Source organism: Lissotriton helveticus, chromosome 8 (assembly GCF_964261635.1).
Source record: "Lissotriton helveticus chromosome 8, aLisHel1.1, whole genome shotgun sequence".
NCBI classification, from domain to species: domain Eukaryota; kingdom Metazoa; phylum Chordata; class Amphibia; order Caudata; family Salamandridae; genus Lissotriton; species Lissotriton helveticus.
Window position 1 is genome coordinate 464,149,617 of NC_136069.1, and position 18,445 is coordinate 464,168,061.

Sequence of the window (18,445 nt, forward strand, 5' to 3'; positions counted from 1 at the left end):
CACGTATCATTTGCTTTTGTTTGAAGATTTAAGTTAGATACCAACTCGAATTCCGCTTGAGGTAAGCGGTCTCTGACCTTTTGGGTCATACACTGTTATAACGATCGCAGGATATCTGTATCTTCACACCCTTTTCAGGGGTTAACATTTAGCTATACACCCTCCCTTTTGTTATCCTATCCAGAATCTCCACATACAGACGAGACGTCATTTTCACCGGTCCTGGGCCCTTCGGGTCAGAATTATCACTGATAGAGCGGTGAGAATTCTTGTTTTACTAGCTGTGTATTCATCGTGTTGAGTACTAATGAGTCATACAGCCTTTTTCAGGTCTGGTGACTCATGGAGTTTTCTACATTTTGTGTCTTACAGACCTTTTAATTTGTACCCGTCTGGTACAGGTATGACCTACTAGGTTTTCCTAGAACCTTTTTTCTGGCGAGCAGGCCACTTTAATCACGATTACTTTATCACCTCATGTCACTGATCACATCCTTTGTCCGTTATCCTGATTAGAATATGGCCAATCCTTTATTATAGCACCCTACTCACAACTGCTCATTCTTTTTCTTTCTTTTTTCCCCCTCCCATTTTTTCTGTTTGGTGTTTTTCTATTAGGAACACCTCACAACACTATAGGTCTTCAATTCTTTTCATCCCCACTGTTCATTTTTCATTCAGATCTCACGGCACTCATGTGTTTATTATCCCCTTAGACACCATCACCAGACAATCATCTGTTAAGAAATATTGTTTGTCATACGGTAAAAAGGTGCTTTTCTTATGTATCCCCACCCAGCCCTTAAGAGTCGTAGCCATACTGTGCCATACGCGACGAAACACGTGTCACGAGACGTCATTTTCACCGGTCCTGGGCCCTTCGGGTCGGAATTATCACCGATAGAGCGACCTTTCAATTTGTACCCGTCCGGTACAGCCCTGAAGAGTCGTAGGCAGACTGTGCCATACGCGACAAAACAAGTGTCGGCTGGTCTTTCCATGTCTGAACAATAAACGACACCACATCAACGCTGGATCAATCGTGTTACATAATGTTTATTGGTGTTTTTTACTAGCTTTTGTCTCTACAAACACTGTCAACAACGACTACGATATTTATGTTTATTATCCGAGTGTGCAGGGGCACCGTGTTTGACAAATATATTATGGTTGCATTGTTGTGTTCCTACAAATGTTTGCTGTTTACGTCTAAAACTATTAGCGTTGATTGTATGTTTTACCTTTGAATCAACTTTAATAGAAGTGTAGAAGTGCAGGAGTTAGAGTTAATGGGAGGTGGGGCTAGTGGCGGTGTGCTTAAATAAATGAGGACAATTGTATTAATTGCTAAAAATGAACAAATGTAATCTTATCTTTTTGACTAATTTTCATATCAAATAAATATGCAAAAAATCTTACTAATTTCACAATGTAAACCATGACTGGTACGTAGTCAATAATAGGAAGAAATGATGATTGGTTCATATTTTTAAATTCTTTGCTGCATATTTAATTCTTGTATTATAACCCAAGTTGAATATAAAAAATATGTTTTCCATCTAAAAGGTGTAGCTCATTTTTTATTGGTTTGCAATCATTTTCCTTACATATGCTTTCATGGCTGTCCACAGGGAAAAGGAAGCAGAGATTTTTGTCAGTGCTACTATGGGCAACAGAAGCAATATAGAATTACAAAGCTCTCTCCTGCAATGGGATTCACCTTCAGGCTAGCAGCTAAGAATGATCTCGGGATGAGGTAAGTTTTTCAATCGTATAAATATTCAGAACACACTATTTTTCTATCCACTGAATTGCTACATATTGACAATTGTAATGTGTTCTCTTTAATCATCAAAATTAATTCCCACTCATGAATTAACGTGTCAAAATCAAAGGCGTGCATCCCGATTTGTCTTAATATAAATATGACTTAGCAGAGCCACTATGTCTTGTTTGCAATTTGAGATAAGCATTGTTTACATTTCAGAATACTCCTCATATTTTATTACTATATATTGACTGGTGTGGCGGGACCTTGTGGGGCCAGCCTGGTGAGGGGTGCAAACCGTGGGCTGTGCTGGGCAAGGACATTGGTGTGCACTTGGGCCTTCAGGTAGCCTGAAAATGAGCACTCAGCACGCCCAGGGTGTGACCATCCCGTCTAGACTTTAGGGACCCTGGCCATTGATTCCATCACCTACTTCTTCCAGATTGCCACCCCCTACTTCTTATGGATTGCCTCGGATCCCTGGGGCTCTCATCTGGGCTGCTACTGCACAACCAAAGGCCTAGGCCTCTCACCTGGCTGCTACTGCACAACCAAAGGCCTAGAGGGAGGTGGGGATGCTTGTGCAACCCTGCCTGGGTCTTACATGACAATTGACCTGGGTAGGATGGGCCCTGGTTTCCCTGACTGCCACTGCATGACCTGAACCCTGAAGAGAGGTGGGGCTGCACGCGCCTCCGCGGTTGTGACAAATTTGCAGACTGAGACGGCGGTAGGGTATGCCTTGGCCTACCTCACTGTTTATCCAGTATTGGGGTATCTTTCATAGATTCACATGCCTAAATCATTCCTCGTCGCCGAGGCGGGAGTCCCACTGTAAAAAGTACAAAAGCAGTGCCTTAGTAAAACAGTGGTACAAAAGGGGGTGGTGATGGACGGAGCATCTGAACCAATCAAACACTCACACCCAGTCAAAAGATCTGGGTTTAATCCATCACCGTTCTTTAGCCCACTCTGCCACCCCAGTTCAGACATGACTATATGCAAATCAGTCTGACCCTGTGCCTCATGGGAACAGTCCAGCCCGAACTGCCAAGCCATGCCTTCCCTGGACCGGAAACAAGCTTCCGAGGACCGGTTTCTGGCGTTACAGCCGTCTTCAGCCCGGCTTGCTTGAATCCAGTGGCAAAGTGAGCAAGGTACTCACGTCTGAGCATACCCTGCCACACTTATGGCGGCCAAAGCGGTACAAAAGGGGGTGGTGATGGACGGAGCATCTGAACCAATCAAACACACACACCCAGTCAAAAGATCTGGGTTTAATCCATCACCGTTCTTTAGCCCACTCTTCCACCCCAGTTCAGACATGGCTATATGCAAATCAGTCTGACCCTGTGCCTCATGGGAACAGTCCAGCCCGAACTGCCAAGCCATGCCTTCCCTGGACCGGAAACAAGCTTCCGAGGACCGGTTTCTGGCATTACAGCCGTCTTCAGCCCGGCTTGCTTGAATCCAGTGGCAAAGTGAGCAAGGGACTCACGTCTGAGCATACCCTGCCACACTTATGGCGGCCAAAGCGGTACAAAAGGGGGTGGTGATGGACGGTGCATCTGAACCAATCAAACACTCACACCCATTCAAAAGATCTGGGTTTAATCCATCACCGTTCTTTAGCCCACTCTGCCACCCCAGTTCAGACATGGCTATATGCAAATCAGTCTGACCCTGTGCCTCATGGAACAGTCCAGCCCGAACTGCCAAGCCATGCCTTCCCTGGACCGGAAACAAGCTTCCGAGGACCGGTTTCTGGCATTACAGCCGTCTTCAGCCCGGCTTGCTTGAATCCAGTGGCAAAGTGAGCAAGGGACTCACGTCTGAGCATACCCTGCCACACTTATGGCGGCCAAAGCGGTACAAAAGGGGGTGGTGATGGATGGAGCATCTGAACCAATCAAACACTCACACCCAGTCAAAAGATCTGGGTTTAATCCATCACCGTTCTTTAGCCCACTCTGCCACCCCAGTTCAGATATGGCTATATGCAAATCAGTCTGACCCTGTGCCTCATGGGAACAGTCCAGCCGGAACTGCCAAGCCATGCCTTCCCTGGACCGGAAACAAGCTTCCGAGGACCGGTTTCTGGCATTACAGCCGTCTTCAGCCCGGCTTGCTTGACTGGGTGTGAGTGTTTGATTGATTCAGATGCTCCGTCCATCACCACCCCCTTTTGTACCGCTTTTGGCCGCCATAAGTGTGGCAGGGTATGCTCAGACGTGAGTCCCTTGCTCACTTTGCCACTGGATTCTAGCAAGCCGGGCTGAAGACGGCTGGAATGCCAGAAACCGGTCCTCGGAAGCTTGTTTCCGGTCCAGGGAAGACATGGCTTGGCAGTTCGGGGTGGACTGTTCCCATGAGGCACAGGGTCAGACTGATTTGCATATAGCCATGTCTGAACTGGGGTGGCAGAGTGGGCTAAAGAACGGTGATGGATTAAACCCAGATCTTTTGACTGGGTGTGAGTGTTTGATTGATTCAGATGCTCCGTCCATAACCCCCTTTTGTACCGCTTTTGGCCGGCATAAGTGTGGCAGGGTATACTCAGACGTGAGTCCCTTGCTCACTTTGCCACTGGATTCAAGCAAGCCGGGCTGAAGACGGCTGGAATGCCAGAAACCCGTCCTCGGAAGCTTGTTTCCGGTCCAGGGAAGACATGGCTTGGCAGTTCGGGTTGGACTGTTCCCATGAGGCACAGGGTCAACTGATTTGCATATAGCCATGTCTGAACTGGGGTGGCAGAGTGGGCTAAAGAACGGTGATGGATTAAACCCAGATCTATTGACTGGGTGTGAGTGTTTGATTGATTCAGATGCTCCGTCCATCACCACCCCCTTTTGTACCGCTTTTGGCCGCCATAAGTGTGGCAGGGTATGCTCAGACGTGAGTCCCTTGCTCACTTTGCCACTGGATTCAAGCAAGCCGGGCTGAAGACGGCTGGAATGCCAGAAACCGGTCCTCAGAAGCTTATTTCCGGTCCAGGGAAGACATGGCTTGGCAGTTCGGGCTGGACTGTTCCCATGAGGCACAGGGTCAGACTGATTTGCATATAGCCATGTCTGAACTGGGGTGGCAGAGTGGGCTAAAGAACGGTGATGGATTAAACCCAGATCTTTTGACTGGGTGTGAGTGTTTGATTGATTCAGATGCTCCGTCCATCACCACCCCCTTTTGTACCGCTTTTGGCCGCCATAAGTGTGGCAGGGTATGCTCAGACGTGAGTCCCTTGCTCACTTTGCCACTGGATTCTAGCAAGCCGGGCTGAAGACGGCTGGAATGCCAGAAACCGGTCCTCAGAAGCTTGTTTCCGGTCCAAGGAAGACATGGCTTGGCAGTTCGGGCTGGACTGTTCCCATGAGGCACAGGGTCAGACTGATTTGCATATAGCCATGTCTGAACTGGGGTGGCAGAGTGGGCTAAAGAACGGTGATGGATTAAACCCAGATCTTTTGACTGGGTGTGAGTGTTTGATTGATTCAGATGCTCCGTCCATCTCCACCCCCTTTTGTACCGTTTTTGGCCGCCATAAGTGTGGCAGGGTATGCTCAGACGTGAGTCCCTTGCTCACTTTGCCACTGGATTCTAGCAAGCCGGGCTGAAGACGGCTGGAATGCCAGAAACCGGTCCTCGAAAGCTTGTTTCCGGTCCAGGGAAGACATGGCTTGGCAGTTAGGGCTGGACTGTTCCCATGAGGCACAGGGTCAGACTGATTTGCATATAGCCATGTCTGAACTGGGTTGGCAGAGTGGGCTAAAGAACGGTGATGGATTAAACCCAGATCTTTTGACTGGGTGTGAGTGTTTGATTGATTCAGATGCTCCGTCCATCACCACCCCCTTTTGTACCGCTTTTGGCCGCCATAAGTGTGGCAGGGTATGCTCAGACGTGAGTCCCTTGCCCACTTTGCCACTGGATTCAAGCAAGCCGGGCTGAAGACGGCTGGAATGCCAGAAACCGGTCCTCGAAAGCTTGTTTCCGGTCCAGGGAAGACATGGCTTGGCAGTTCGGGCTGGACTGTTCCCATGAGGCAAAGGGTCAGACTGATTTGCATATAGCCATGTCTGAACTGGGTTGGCAGAGTGGGCTAAAGAACGGTGATGGATTAAACCCAGATCTTTTGACTGGGTGTGAGTGTTTGATTGATTCAGATGCTCCGTCCATCACCACCCCCTTTTGTACCGCTTAGTAAAACAGTAGTAGGCTAAAAGAAAAGCCAAAAGGCCTAAAACTTAGTAGCCTATCTACCTCATTATATGAAAAGAACAAAAAAAAATTCCAAAGAATCTTCTACCAGCACCCTCTAGAACCTTCCCAGCAGAGGCAGTTCTCCTCAGATTTTCACCGCACATCGTGTGGAAGGGAGTCTCCCTGAGTGCCTACTCAGTTTCTTCACCTTTGTTCTTCAAACTGTCTGACAAGAAGGCTCTTTTTAGAGCTTGCAGGACCTGTGAGAAGAAGAGGGTCCATGTGGATGATCAGCACAAGGACTGCATCTACTGTCTACATCCTAAACATGCTGTTAAGGAATGTAGAATCTGCCGGACCTTCCCTGCTAAAACTATTAGGGACAGGGAGGCAAGACTGCCTTTGTGGTTGAAATCCTCATCGGCTGAGGAGGATGACAAGGCCTCAACATCTAGCAAGAGGGCTAGATCTCATGACAGCTCTTCCAGTGAGGGGAGAAGGCATCACAAGGCTTCTCATGACGTTTCTGACCAGTCACAGAGGTCTCCCAAACTTTCCTCTGGGTCGACGCTGTCTCCGTCATCTGAGGTTTCTAGAAGGCCTTCAGCCCCCAGAACCGTGAGTAAAATCCAGGTTAAAACCCTTACTCTGGTTTCTGCTCATACGGTCTCTGTGACTTCTGCTGCTCCTCTATCTACGGCTACTTTCTCCACTACGGCCATCTCTTCGCCTATTGTGTCTTCTAAGATCTCCATTTCAAAGAAATCTAGTGGGGCGAAGGATTCGTCGACGAAGAGTTCATTAACTAAGTGTCCGTCAACGACAGCGTCGACGTCGAGCTCGTCGACGACAGTTCCATCAACGACGAAGGTAAAGTCCTCCTCTTCGACGTTAAGCCCATCGACGACGACAGCGTCGACGAAGAGCCCATCGACGACGACATCGTTGACGAAGAGCCTGTCGACGAAGATCATTCCGTTGACGACGAAGAGCCCGTCGACGAAGGGTCTGTCAATGGTGATTCTACCAGTTTCACAGACTACACCGATTTCCTACACTCATTTCCAATTAAAAACTTACCAGAGACATGATTACAGCAACATATCTCCTCTGCTACCATCTCATATTCTAGAGACTTATGTGGAGGATGAGGACTTTGATGACGAAGATGATGAGGGACCGTTCGGCATAGCTCGCCACCCCTCTGAACTTTAAATAAAGTGTCAAGATTATGAGGAGGAAGAGGATTACCAGGAACACTTTTACCAGGAACACCTCTCTGCTCTTATCAAAAACCTCCCAGGAGGATTTCGGATCACAAAGAGACAAGTCATCTTCCTCCCACTTTAATACAAGATCTGCAAGCTATGTTAGCAGATTACCGCCAAAGGTTTCCTTCAGTACCGCCTGCTCCTGTTTTACCACCCTTATCTACGGAAGTACCAGTCTCGCTGCCGCAGGTGGAGGACCCCAGCTCTCCAACACAACCTTCTTAAACAGTACCTCAAGCACACCATGATACTTCTTCCTCGGACAAGGATGATGTCGAAGAGGGTGATTTACCCAACAATACTGGCAATGTGGATCCTTGGGACAACTATATCATTCCCATGCCTTCTCCACCTATTCCTCAGCCATCAGATTCTCCCCCTGAGGACATCGGTGGTTTTCACAACCTGATGCAACGTGCTGCAAACCAGAATTCAGTTACCAGGCATGATAGAGCACACAGATTGCTTCTTTCATGATTTAAAAAAAACAAAATACCGGAAAATAACAGAGCGGTTCCCATCCTTGAATATATTTGGAATGAAGGGATTAAAATTATGAAAACGCCTGCCTCTCTTCCTGCGGTTCTCCCACGCATTGAGAAAAAGTACCGTGCTCCTCCGGATACTCCATCTTGTCTGATAGGTCATCCAAGACCAGATTCAGTTATATCACAGGCTGCACAACAGAGATCCAAAAATCCAGCTACGCCAATTTCAACACCGCCGGATAAAGAAGGAAGGAGGTTGGACTTGATAGGGAAAAAGTTCTCCACTAATGCAGCAGCCTCCATTAAGGCAGCAAATTCGCTGGCCATTCTTGGTCGATATGACCGCCAAATGTGGTCAGATTTAATAGAATTTATGGACCTCATCCCAGAGGACCATAGACAAGAGGCAAGGATAATTATTTTGGAAGGGGAGCGAGCCACAGCCGAAAATATAGACTGCGCTCTAGATATTGCTAACACCAACTTTAGACAACTTGCCGGTGCTGCAGCACTTAGATGCCAAGGATGGCTCAAAGCAACATCTTTTAGGCCAGAGGTACAAACAAAAATCCTTGACATGGCCTATGATGGTGATTCCTTAATCGGAAAGCACATAGACAAGGCCCTTCTGGCCATTAAGACTGATACTGATACTGCAAAAGGCTGTCCAATACAAGCGTGGATCTTTCCGAGGAGCCAGAGGTCCTGGCTTTACATCTAGAGGAGGATATCTGAATCAGCAAAATAGACAGTATCAGTCACAATACAGGCAGCCCTATGGCCAATCGTCTTACAGACAATCTTACTCGAGCAGTTTCTCTTGCCAGGGCGGACGAAGGTGATCAAACAATCAGGGTTGCGATTCCAACAGGAAACAATGAGTTCAGCAGGATGCCCGTCATCCATCCCTCCCTCCCTGTGGGCGCAAAGATCTCGGCCGTTGTTCACCAGTGGCAACAGATCACTTCAGATCGATGGGCTCTTGACCTAGTCAACAATGGTCACACCCTAGGATTCATCAAACGACCACCTACTAACCCGCCCGAGGGTCCCCCTACCCCTCGTCTTCACTTACTGTTCAAAGAAGCCTTAAAAATGCTCCACAAGAATGCAATACAGTAGGTCCCATTATCGCAGAAGGGAACCGGGTTCTACTCTTGTTTCTTCCTCATAAAGAAAAAAATCAGGGGAGTGGCGCCCGATTCTCAACCTTCGCAAGCTCAACAAGTTTCTGAAGAAACAGAGTTTCCGAATGGTGACGCTTGCCGAAGTTCTAAGCTGTCTAAACGAAAGGGATATTATGTTTTTTCTGGACTTCCATATCCCTATACATCCCAAACATCGCAAATACCTGCGATTCACAGTGGCTGGCATCCACTATCAGATCACGGTGCTTTCGTTCGGACGGAAATCGGCACCAAGGATCTTCACGAAATGCCTAGCACCAGTGTCCGCAACTCTGAGATCTCAGTGAATACAGGTGTTTCCTTATCTTGACAACTGGTTGCTCAAAGGTCCTTCGAAACAGGTAACAGAAGATGCTATATCAACATGCCTGCATCTCTTCTCAAGATTAGGACTCACTCTCAACGAAGGCAAGTCACTGTTAAGTCCTCTCCAAGTGATTCCTTTTCTGGGAGCAATACTGGACACCATACAGTGCAAAGCATTCTTGTCAAAAGATCGCCAACTATGACTGCAAAGATATAAATCTTAAAAAGAAAGTCAGTTTCTGTCCGGACATTTGCTTCTCTTCTGGGGATGTTCTCATCTGCAATAAACCTTGTACCGTTGGCACGACTCAGAATGAGAGATCTTCAAGAAGAGTTGCATCTACAATGACAGCAAGCCGTAGGGTCGTTCGACGACTCCATCGAGGTCACATTGCACATGATAGACTCTCTGCAGTGGTGGTCTCAGAAAGCGAATTTGACTTCGGGTCTCACTTTTCTGCCAACTTCTCCAGAGTTCGTTCTAACAACAGACGCCTCCATGGAGGGATGGGGAGGCCATCTCCAAGACTTACAATTTCAGGGACCATGGTCTCAAGAATACCATCTGCAGCATTTGAACAGATTGGAACTGCGCGCCATCTTTCTCTCTCTGCAGGCATTCCTCCCGAGGATTGCAGGCTCCTCCGTGCTGGTCCGTACCGACAATACGACCAGCATGTATTACATTAACAAACAGGGGTGAACAAGGTCACTGTCTCTGTCACAGGAGGCTCAGGAACTGTGGGAGTGGGTTACAGACCACAAGATAACCCTAAGAGCAGAACATGTCAAAGGGCTCCAGAACACCTTGGCCGACACCCTGAACAGATCTCTCTCGGGTTGTCATGAGTGGGAGTTAGAGCAGAAGCAAGTGGAGAAGATCTTTCACATTTGGGCAAACCAAAACTGGACTTTTTGCGACAAGAGAGAACAAGAAATGCCAATACTATGCCAGCAGGTTCCCTCAACAGGGATCAAGGGGGAATGCCCTGGTCATGGGCTGGTCAGGGAATTGTGCGTACGCTTTCCCCCCAATACCATTGATTCTGAAAGTCCTTCAAAAGATGAAGAGGGAGGGCTGCCTTCTCATTCTAATTGCTCCCCGCTGGCCAAGGCAATATTGGTTTCAGGAACTGCTTCTGCTCTCCCAGGAGGACCCCTTACGTCTAGTTCCGACACTTACGTTGTTGACAAGGGAGAGGGGTCAAATACGTCCACAGTCGCTGTGCTTGCACGCATGGCTCCTGATTTCCGAGAATACAAAGATCTGAACATTTCTCAGGATTCTCGTGAATTTCTAGCCCGATCTCATGCCCAGAGTACCGGTAAAACCTGTTGTTTAAAATGGAAGCGATTCTGTCATTCGTGTGAGGTGAATGATGTCTACCCTCTCCAAGCTCCGCTGGAGGATATTCTTCCTTATTTATTATCTCTTGCCAAAGCTGGGCTTGTGTTCTCCTCTATCAAGGTTCACCTTGCTGCGATTTCCAGGTTCCGGAAGAGTTCTAACAAACCTTTACTTTGTTCCTCTTCTCTTATCAAACAATTTATGAAAGGTCTCTTTCGAGTTTTACCTCCAATATGTGCACCACCTCCACAGTGGGAATTGAACACAGTGTTGACTCAATTAATGAGAAGGCCGTTTGAAACCATACACAAGGCTAAGCTCAAATTTCTAACATGGAAAGTGGCGCTTTTATAAGCTCTTACATCGGCTCGAAGGGTTAGTGAAATTCAAGCTTTCACTATCTCAGAACCCTTTTTGCATTTCTCTAAGGATTACGTAACTCTACAGACAAATCCCAAATGTATCCCTAAAGTACAGTCTTCATTCATTTAAATCAGCCTGTAAAGCTAAAAACTTTCTTCCCGGATCCAGCTACTCCAGCTGAAAGAGCTTTACACTCGCTTGACAACAAGCGTTGTCTTAAGTTCTATTTACAGAAAACTAAGGACATCTGGCAATCCAATCAATTACTAATCGCCTATGGTCAAGCCACACTTGGGACTCCTGTGACTAAGGCAACTATAGCCAGGTGGCTTGCTTCCACAATTCATTTCTGCCATGACAAAGCCAATAAACCTTTGCAGAGAAAAGTTAAAGCGCATTCCACCAGAACTGTAGCAGCTTCTACTGCGCTATTTGCTGGAGTCACATTAGAAAATATCTGTTGTGCTGCGACATGGAAAAATGTCCACACGTTCACACAGCACTACTGTCTGCAATCTGCGTCACAGGACGATACAGCTGTGGGACAAGCCGTTCTTCAACATCGTTTTCAATAAGGTTAGAAATACGTATTTATTTATTCTACATTGTATATGTATGTATATTAAGTTTATAGATTTCAATTTATGCTTAATATTGTATTTCAAACTCGCCTTTCCATAGGTATGGTTTATTTATATGCATTCTTTGATCTGAAATTGGATATACCTTGTTAATGCTCTAACCTTCCCGGATGTGTTTTGGGAGTATATATAAAAACCCTGTCTTCCACCATCTGCAAACGACAATATGTGAGCTTACTGCTTGCTTTTCTGATTCAGGCATGTGAATCTATGAAAGATACCCCAATACTGGATAAGAAAACAAGTTACTTACCTGTAACTACAGTTATCCAGTATTGGTATCTTTCATAGATTCACATGCACCCACCCTCCTCCCCGGCGAGACAGTTCTTTACTTGGGATCTCTACTTTCCACTTGTGCTAAGAAAATCTGAGGAGAACTGCCTCTGCTGGGAAGGTTCTAGAGGGTGCTGGTAGATGATTGGGTGGAACTATTTTTTAGTTATTTTCATATAATGAGGTAGATAGGCTACTAAGTTTTAGGCCTTTTGGCTTTTCTTTTAGCCTACTACTGTTTTACTAAGGCACTGCTTTTGTATTTTTTACTGTGGGACTCCCGCCTCGGCGACGGGGAATGATTCACGCATGTGAATCTATGAAAGGTACCAATACTGGATAACTGTAATTACAGGTAAGTAACTTGTTTTCTACTCCACCACCAACCTCCCCAGGAGCTTTATTCACCTCCTACACCTACGTAGCGACAGACATGCGGCAGACTACATGGTGTTTGAAACCCCTAAAAATGGGAAGGCACAGGACTGGCCCTGAGATGGCGTTGAGGATCTTTTCCAGCTTGGTTGCCATCATTTCTGTCCTAGGCTGCAGCTGTGTCAAGCTAGTTAGTTGATTCCACCCCCTACTTCTTCTGGATTGCATCAGATCCCTTCATTTGGGCTGCTACTGCACAGCCAGAGGCCTAGAGGGAGGTGGGGATCCTTGTGCAATCCTGCCTGGGACTTACCTGACGATTGATCCAGGCTAGGACGAGGCTCGATCCCCCTGGCAGCCAATGCATGGCCTAAAGCATGAAGAGAGGTGGGACTGCACGTACCTCCCCGGCTGGGACTAATCTGCCGACTGAGGCGGCGGTAGGGCAGGCCTTGGCCTACCACACTGTTACTCCACCACCTTCCTCCCCTGGAGCTTTATTAATCTCCTACACCTACATAGCCACAGACACATGGAGGACTACACAGGGTTTGAGACCCCTACAAATGGGGAGGCACAGAACTGCCCCAGCCTTGACCCTGACAGAGATGACTGAAGCGCTGCCAAGACATCCAGCGACCCTTTAACCTGATGCAGCTGCAGCCCACATTGGAAATTAAAACAACCAAGCTGGAAAAGATCCTCAATGCCATCTCAGAGATCAGGCCAAGGCAGCCATACGGGACCTCCAACCTCAAACAAAGGACCTCAGCAAACAAGTTGCCGAACTCAACAAAAAAGTATTCTTGCTAAATAACAAGATGGACGACGTGGAGGAGAAATCCTGCCATAAAAACTTGAGCAAGATAGGCTTTCCGCTAGGCATGGAGGGCACAAACCCCACAAATTTCTTTGAAACTTGGTTCTTTACCCATGTTGCACCTACAGGACTCTTGCCACATTTCACGTTTGAATGCTCCCACGTGTACCGGCCTAGGCCCTCCCATCTAGTAATGCCCTCTATAGCCACTTCCGGTGCTCTGTCCCGGACACAGGCGATGCAAGACAGAATGTCAGCTTTTGCTACTACTTCCTATCTCAGAATGCTGGTCTTGATCTGCTCCATGGATACTTTGGATGATACCTCAACTGACAAAGACTCGAAAATCTTTCAGCTTAGCATGGCTTGTGTCATCCCCCCTCTATCATACCCAAGACAGCGAAAAACATAATATGAATATGCATGCCACTTGTTGATATCGAATTTGAGGTTACCTTCAAATTAGATAGCGACAATTGACAATACACTGTATTGAGAGTCCCCTGTCCACCACCTCTGTGTTTTTTCTTTTTATATATATGTACACCCTTTACTAGTTATACCACATGTAGGAGGCTTGGATTGGAAGGCCGTGCCTAGCCCCGAATTAGGAGTCATGATGTATTGTCCTGCTGGCACCTCCCCCTGACTCTGTTGGCACCCTACTTGCAAATCTGCAATACTAGGCATATCACTTCCAAGCACTCGAAGCAGAGAATTTAGGTGCTTCCTTACATTCTACATCTCTTAATCGTGGCCCATCTCTGGCTCCAGTCATTTGCTCGGTCCCCCCCTGATAGCCCCAAGTCCCCCCAACCCCCCCCCCCCCCCCCCCCCCCCGCCTTCATGCTGCAGCTCTTGTGGCTCGCAGTACATCAATCTTTGGGTTCTACAACACTGAATTATTGCCATTGCTAATTGGGCAGCCAGTTGATGCTCTGCCGCCCCAGAGTTGGGTAGTTTTTGCAGTTGAGCCTGATTTTCATACTAAAGTGCAGAATGTCCCTGGGTGGCACAGGTCGTTAGGCCAGCTCTTCTCCACCCCCAGCATCTTTCTTCTCCCAAGGAAAACACAAGGAGATGATGGACGGAGTTCTGAAACATTTCAGACACTCACCCCCAGTCACAGATCTGGGTTGAATCCATCATCATTATTTAGCTCACTTCACCACCCCAGTTCAGACACAGCTATATGCAAATCAGTCTTGACCCAGTGCCTCATGGGAACAGTCCAGCCCGAATTGCCAAGCCATGTCTTCCCTGGATCGGAAACAAGCATCCTGGGACCGCTTTCAGGCTATCAGCCCTCATCAGCCAGCTTGAATCCAGTGGCAAAGTGAGCAAGGGACCCACGTCTGGGCATACCCTGCCATCTTAGGGCGAATAAAGCAAACACCATCCTGTTCCCATTGCATCCCTACACACCATTGGTAAAGTCACATGTGAAGCACTACTATGGAAATATATTCCTCAAATGGCGCGGGGCACACAAATCCTTCATACAGGAAACCCATCTTGCCAAGGGGTTAGACTTTAGACTCCAGAAACAATGGAGGGGCCAATGTTTTAGTATGAGCTATTCTGGCTATGCCCCGAGGTATACTTATATGGATTAGATCATCAATCCCCCTTAAATATGTGACTGTAGAGTCGGATCCAGAAGGGCGCTACAGATTTGCGGAGGGGGTACTTGATGACACTGCATTACTGTTGGGGATGTATCTATTAAGCCTGGACGGAAGCGAAACTCCACGAAGTGCAAAAAAAAACACCTCCGCGCTACTCGGATCTCCGCAAGCAGCGGAGTACGTTAGATAAATTCAGTTTGTGGTGATTTTCAGCACAGGGCGCTGTTTCCTTTCTACGGCTCAAGTACGTTTTTTTACTTGAGCGGCAGCTTTCTCAACGCGAACGGATGATTTCTCAACACAAGTGGTCGCAAGCATACCGACCACTTGCAATGAGAAATCTGCCCGCTTGCGTTAAGAAATCTCGCCGCCAACTTGACGTTGACGATCGCAAACAAGGAAAAATCTCACCAGCTTGCACTCGCCAACTTGACTTTGATGAACGCAAGTGAGGAAAAAAACTCTGCGAGCTCCGTGGAGCGGAGTTTTTCGGAACACCGCAAGCTCCACGTAACGCGGAGAGCGGAAAACTCCGCAAATTCCACAAGCGGAGTGGAGTTTACCACTCAGACTTAGTATCTATTTGCCAGTCACATGATCTATCTGGTCTGCTGGTCCCACTTCCCTTGGGTCGTATGAGCCAACTTTAACTGCACTCATCCCTCATTGGACAGGTCGCATCCCAGTTCTACCCCGTTAAGCCACAACTTGTATCACAGCATTCTTATCACAATGGGTAACACACTGGGCACTGCTTGATTGTTGGAGAATACTGTATCCAGGTGAGGAAGTACTCTTTCTATTCCCTTCCCTTCCCTCCCCACCATATGAACTACACGTTAGGCTAGACCATGACCTCTGTCATTTTGCTACTCAATTATTGCTGACTGACACAAACTACTTACGCAAGACACTCTGATAACCACCCCCTGTGGCTGTGGCTCACCTTGGGGGTGGGATACACTCAGTCGGTCCCCACCTGGAGGCTTGAACCTACTGCCTTAGATGGCCAAGTTTTTGAGGAAACCACCTGTTAGACTTGGCATCTTTTGGCATGTATCCCCAGAGTTTTTGCTTTCTGACTTTTTTACTCTGTTGTTGCCCGTGTAATGATTCTGCACACTTTCCTCACTGCTGTCCAGTGGTAAAGTGCAATTGCTCCTGTATAAAATATGTTATGGATTGGTGTTTCCATGATTGGCCTATTTGATTTATGTGTCAGTCCCTAGTAAAGTGTACTGTGAGTGCCAAGGCCTATAAATCAAATGCTGTTGGTGGGCTGCAGCACTGGATTGTGCCACCCACACAGACAGTCCATAAAGTGTAACTCTGGCCTGCCATTACAGAGCCTGTGCGCAGCCAGGGGCTGCCATGTCAACTTGGCAAGTACACACACTTGCAAGTCCTTAAACCTTCCCTTTTTTACATGTGAGTCGCCCCTAAGGTAGGCCCAAGGTACCCCCATGGGCCAGGGTGCATTGTATGTAAAAGGTAGGACATGCCCTGGTGTGTGTGGCATGTCCTGATAGTGAATTACAGCCTACTTCGTTTTTCACTATTGCAAGACTACTTGTTCCCCATTGGCCAGAGTGGGCAGTTTGATTATAACATCGTATAATCCTAACTGACTCAGGGAACATGGTAGAAATTCGAGTTTAGTATGCCTCAACTCAGAATGATAAAATACATCTTTTAGTGAAGTTGATTTTAACATTCTGGGTTTGAAAATACCACTTTTAGAAAGTAGGTATTTTCTGACCTAACCATCCAGCCTCCCTCTGCTAGCTTGTGTTTTAGCTGTCTGGTTTGTGAGTGACAGGGGCTGGAGGAGACTTCAGGGGACAGGTTGAGTCAGCACAGGGCTGAATAGACTTATCTGCACATAGATGGGTGGGAGGAGTAGCACCTGGGTCAGAATAGGGCTGTGCCTGCCTCCCACAATGCTGGCTCCACCTCCTGTGGTGCCTCTGATGTCCCTGGCCTACACTGTCAAAGAAAGCAAGAGTCTTGTGAACAAAGTGCTCCGAGACTTACCAGAACTGGTTTGGACTAGGTACAGGGCCCCTCTGCCTTCAGAGGACAAAGGAATTGATGGTCTAAATATTGGGGCCCAGACCCCAAGACTTTAGATCTCGCTGGAATCAAGGAGCCTGCCAAGAAGAAGAGCTGGAGAAGCTGCCAAGAGGAGTACTGCCCCTTTGCTGTGTTGTTGCTTTGTTGGGTTGGCCTGCAGCTGCTGCTTCTGCCTTGGGCAGTTAAAGGACTGGACGGAACTTTCTCTACTTGTGCTGAGTATCTCCAAGGGCATGAGGTAGAGCTTGCGCCCTGTTCAAGATGTCTCAGGAGCAGCAAAGACTTCAAGCTCGATGCCGTCTACGACGCCGCTGCCAACTCTGTGTCATGAACGCACCGTGACCCTGGTCTCTCCGACGATGCCTGCTGACGCCGCTGCCGACCCGCTGCTCTTATCCCGACCTGTGGGCACTACCCTCCGCACCGCCTCACTTCACGATGACACCGTGGTATCCCCGATGCCGCCGCTCCACGCGGACTCGACGCCGCTGCTTGCACCGTGGTTCGAGGGCACCGCTTGTAAAGTTACGCGATGCACCGCCCGCATCCCGCACGGCAGCCTTGGCCTACCCACAGCGGTGCCATTGACTCCAGTTCGTCAGCCGATTACAGCACTTCAGCAACGACGACACCGCTGCTTGTACCGCAACCTGCCAGCACCGCGACGAGCACCGCCTTCATCCCACACCGCGACCCTGGTCTCACTGACGATGCCATCTGACGCCGCCACCGAGCCGCTGCTCGCACCGTGATCTGAGGACACCGCACCACTGCAGCACCCGCAACCTGCCGACGCCAGCGCTCCTGACTTCATCACAGAGGAGTTCGATGTGCAACGCGTGTGACTTCGAGGGCCCCGACGACTCCTGCACCGACCTCTTGAACCGATGCCTGCGGACGCCGTGTTTTCGGAAGCTCAACGAGAGGTCATCGACGCCCTACATTTCTGAAAGGTACTGTTTGCGGGTCTTCCTGACACCGTAGCTGGCCCGCGACGCCATGGTCAGCCAGAACTCTTTGTATTTGTTTGGTCACGTCGCCGTGATAGCCCGGGACGGAGCTATCGACATCAAAGAACTGTGTTTCAACGTTATTCTGATAACTGAAGATACCTAAGTACCGTATGGTGGATTTTTATCGTATTTGGTCTTGTTTAAGTATATCAAAATATTGGATATTTTTCTAAACTGGTGTGGTGTCCGTTTGTAGTGCTTACACTGTATTACTGTTGGTTATGTGCAAATGCTTTACACACTACCTCTGAGATAAGCCTGACTGCTCATGCCAAGCTACCAAGGGGGTGAGCAAGGGTTATTTTAGGAGTGTAACTCCCTTATCCTGACTAGAGTGGTGGTTTCTGCCTGGCTTTGGTGCAAACCTTAGCCAATCAGAAATCCCATTTCTAACACCACCTAAGAAGGTATCACACATTGCATAGCGGAAATAGAAACACTGCCACTTCCCGCCAAGTAGAATGGGATGTGCTAAGGAGTCATGAGTGCTATAATATGTGAGGTCATAAGCAGTGCTTGGTGAGGGTGTGTGTTATAGTTACTTCAGTTAACTGTAACTGATACATTTCATTTGTTTTGTTTTTTTAGCTTAAAACCTTACAGTTTAACTGACATTTTCACCTAACTATAACATCACTTTAACCTTTGTTTTTTTTATAACATTTCTAGGGTTTTCTTAATATAAATTATC

General features: G+C 47.7%; 1 protein-coding gene across 2 annotated transcripts in view; it reads left to right on the forward strand.

The window, feature by feature from the left end:
- FNDC3A (fibronectin type III domain containing 3A) overlaps nucleotides 1–18,445 on the forward strand; it is a 1,256,364-nt gene that overhangs the window by 732,708 nt on the left and 505,211 nt on the right. For both annotated transcript variants that reach the window (XM_078657339.1, XM_078657340.1), the window contains one exon: nucleotides 1,632–1,756. In XM_078657339.1, the coding sequence (XP_078513465.1) occupies nucleotides 1,632–1,756 (125 nt within the window). The remainder of the gene's footprint in view (nucleotides 1–1,631; nucleotides 1,757–18,445) is intronic.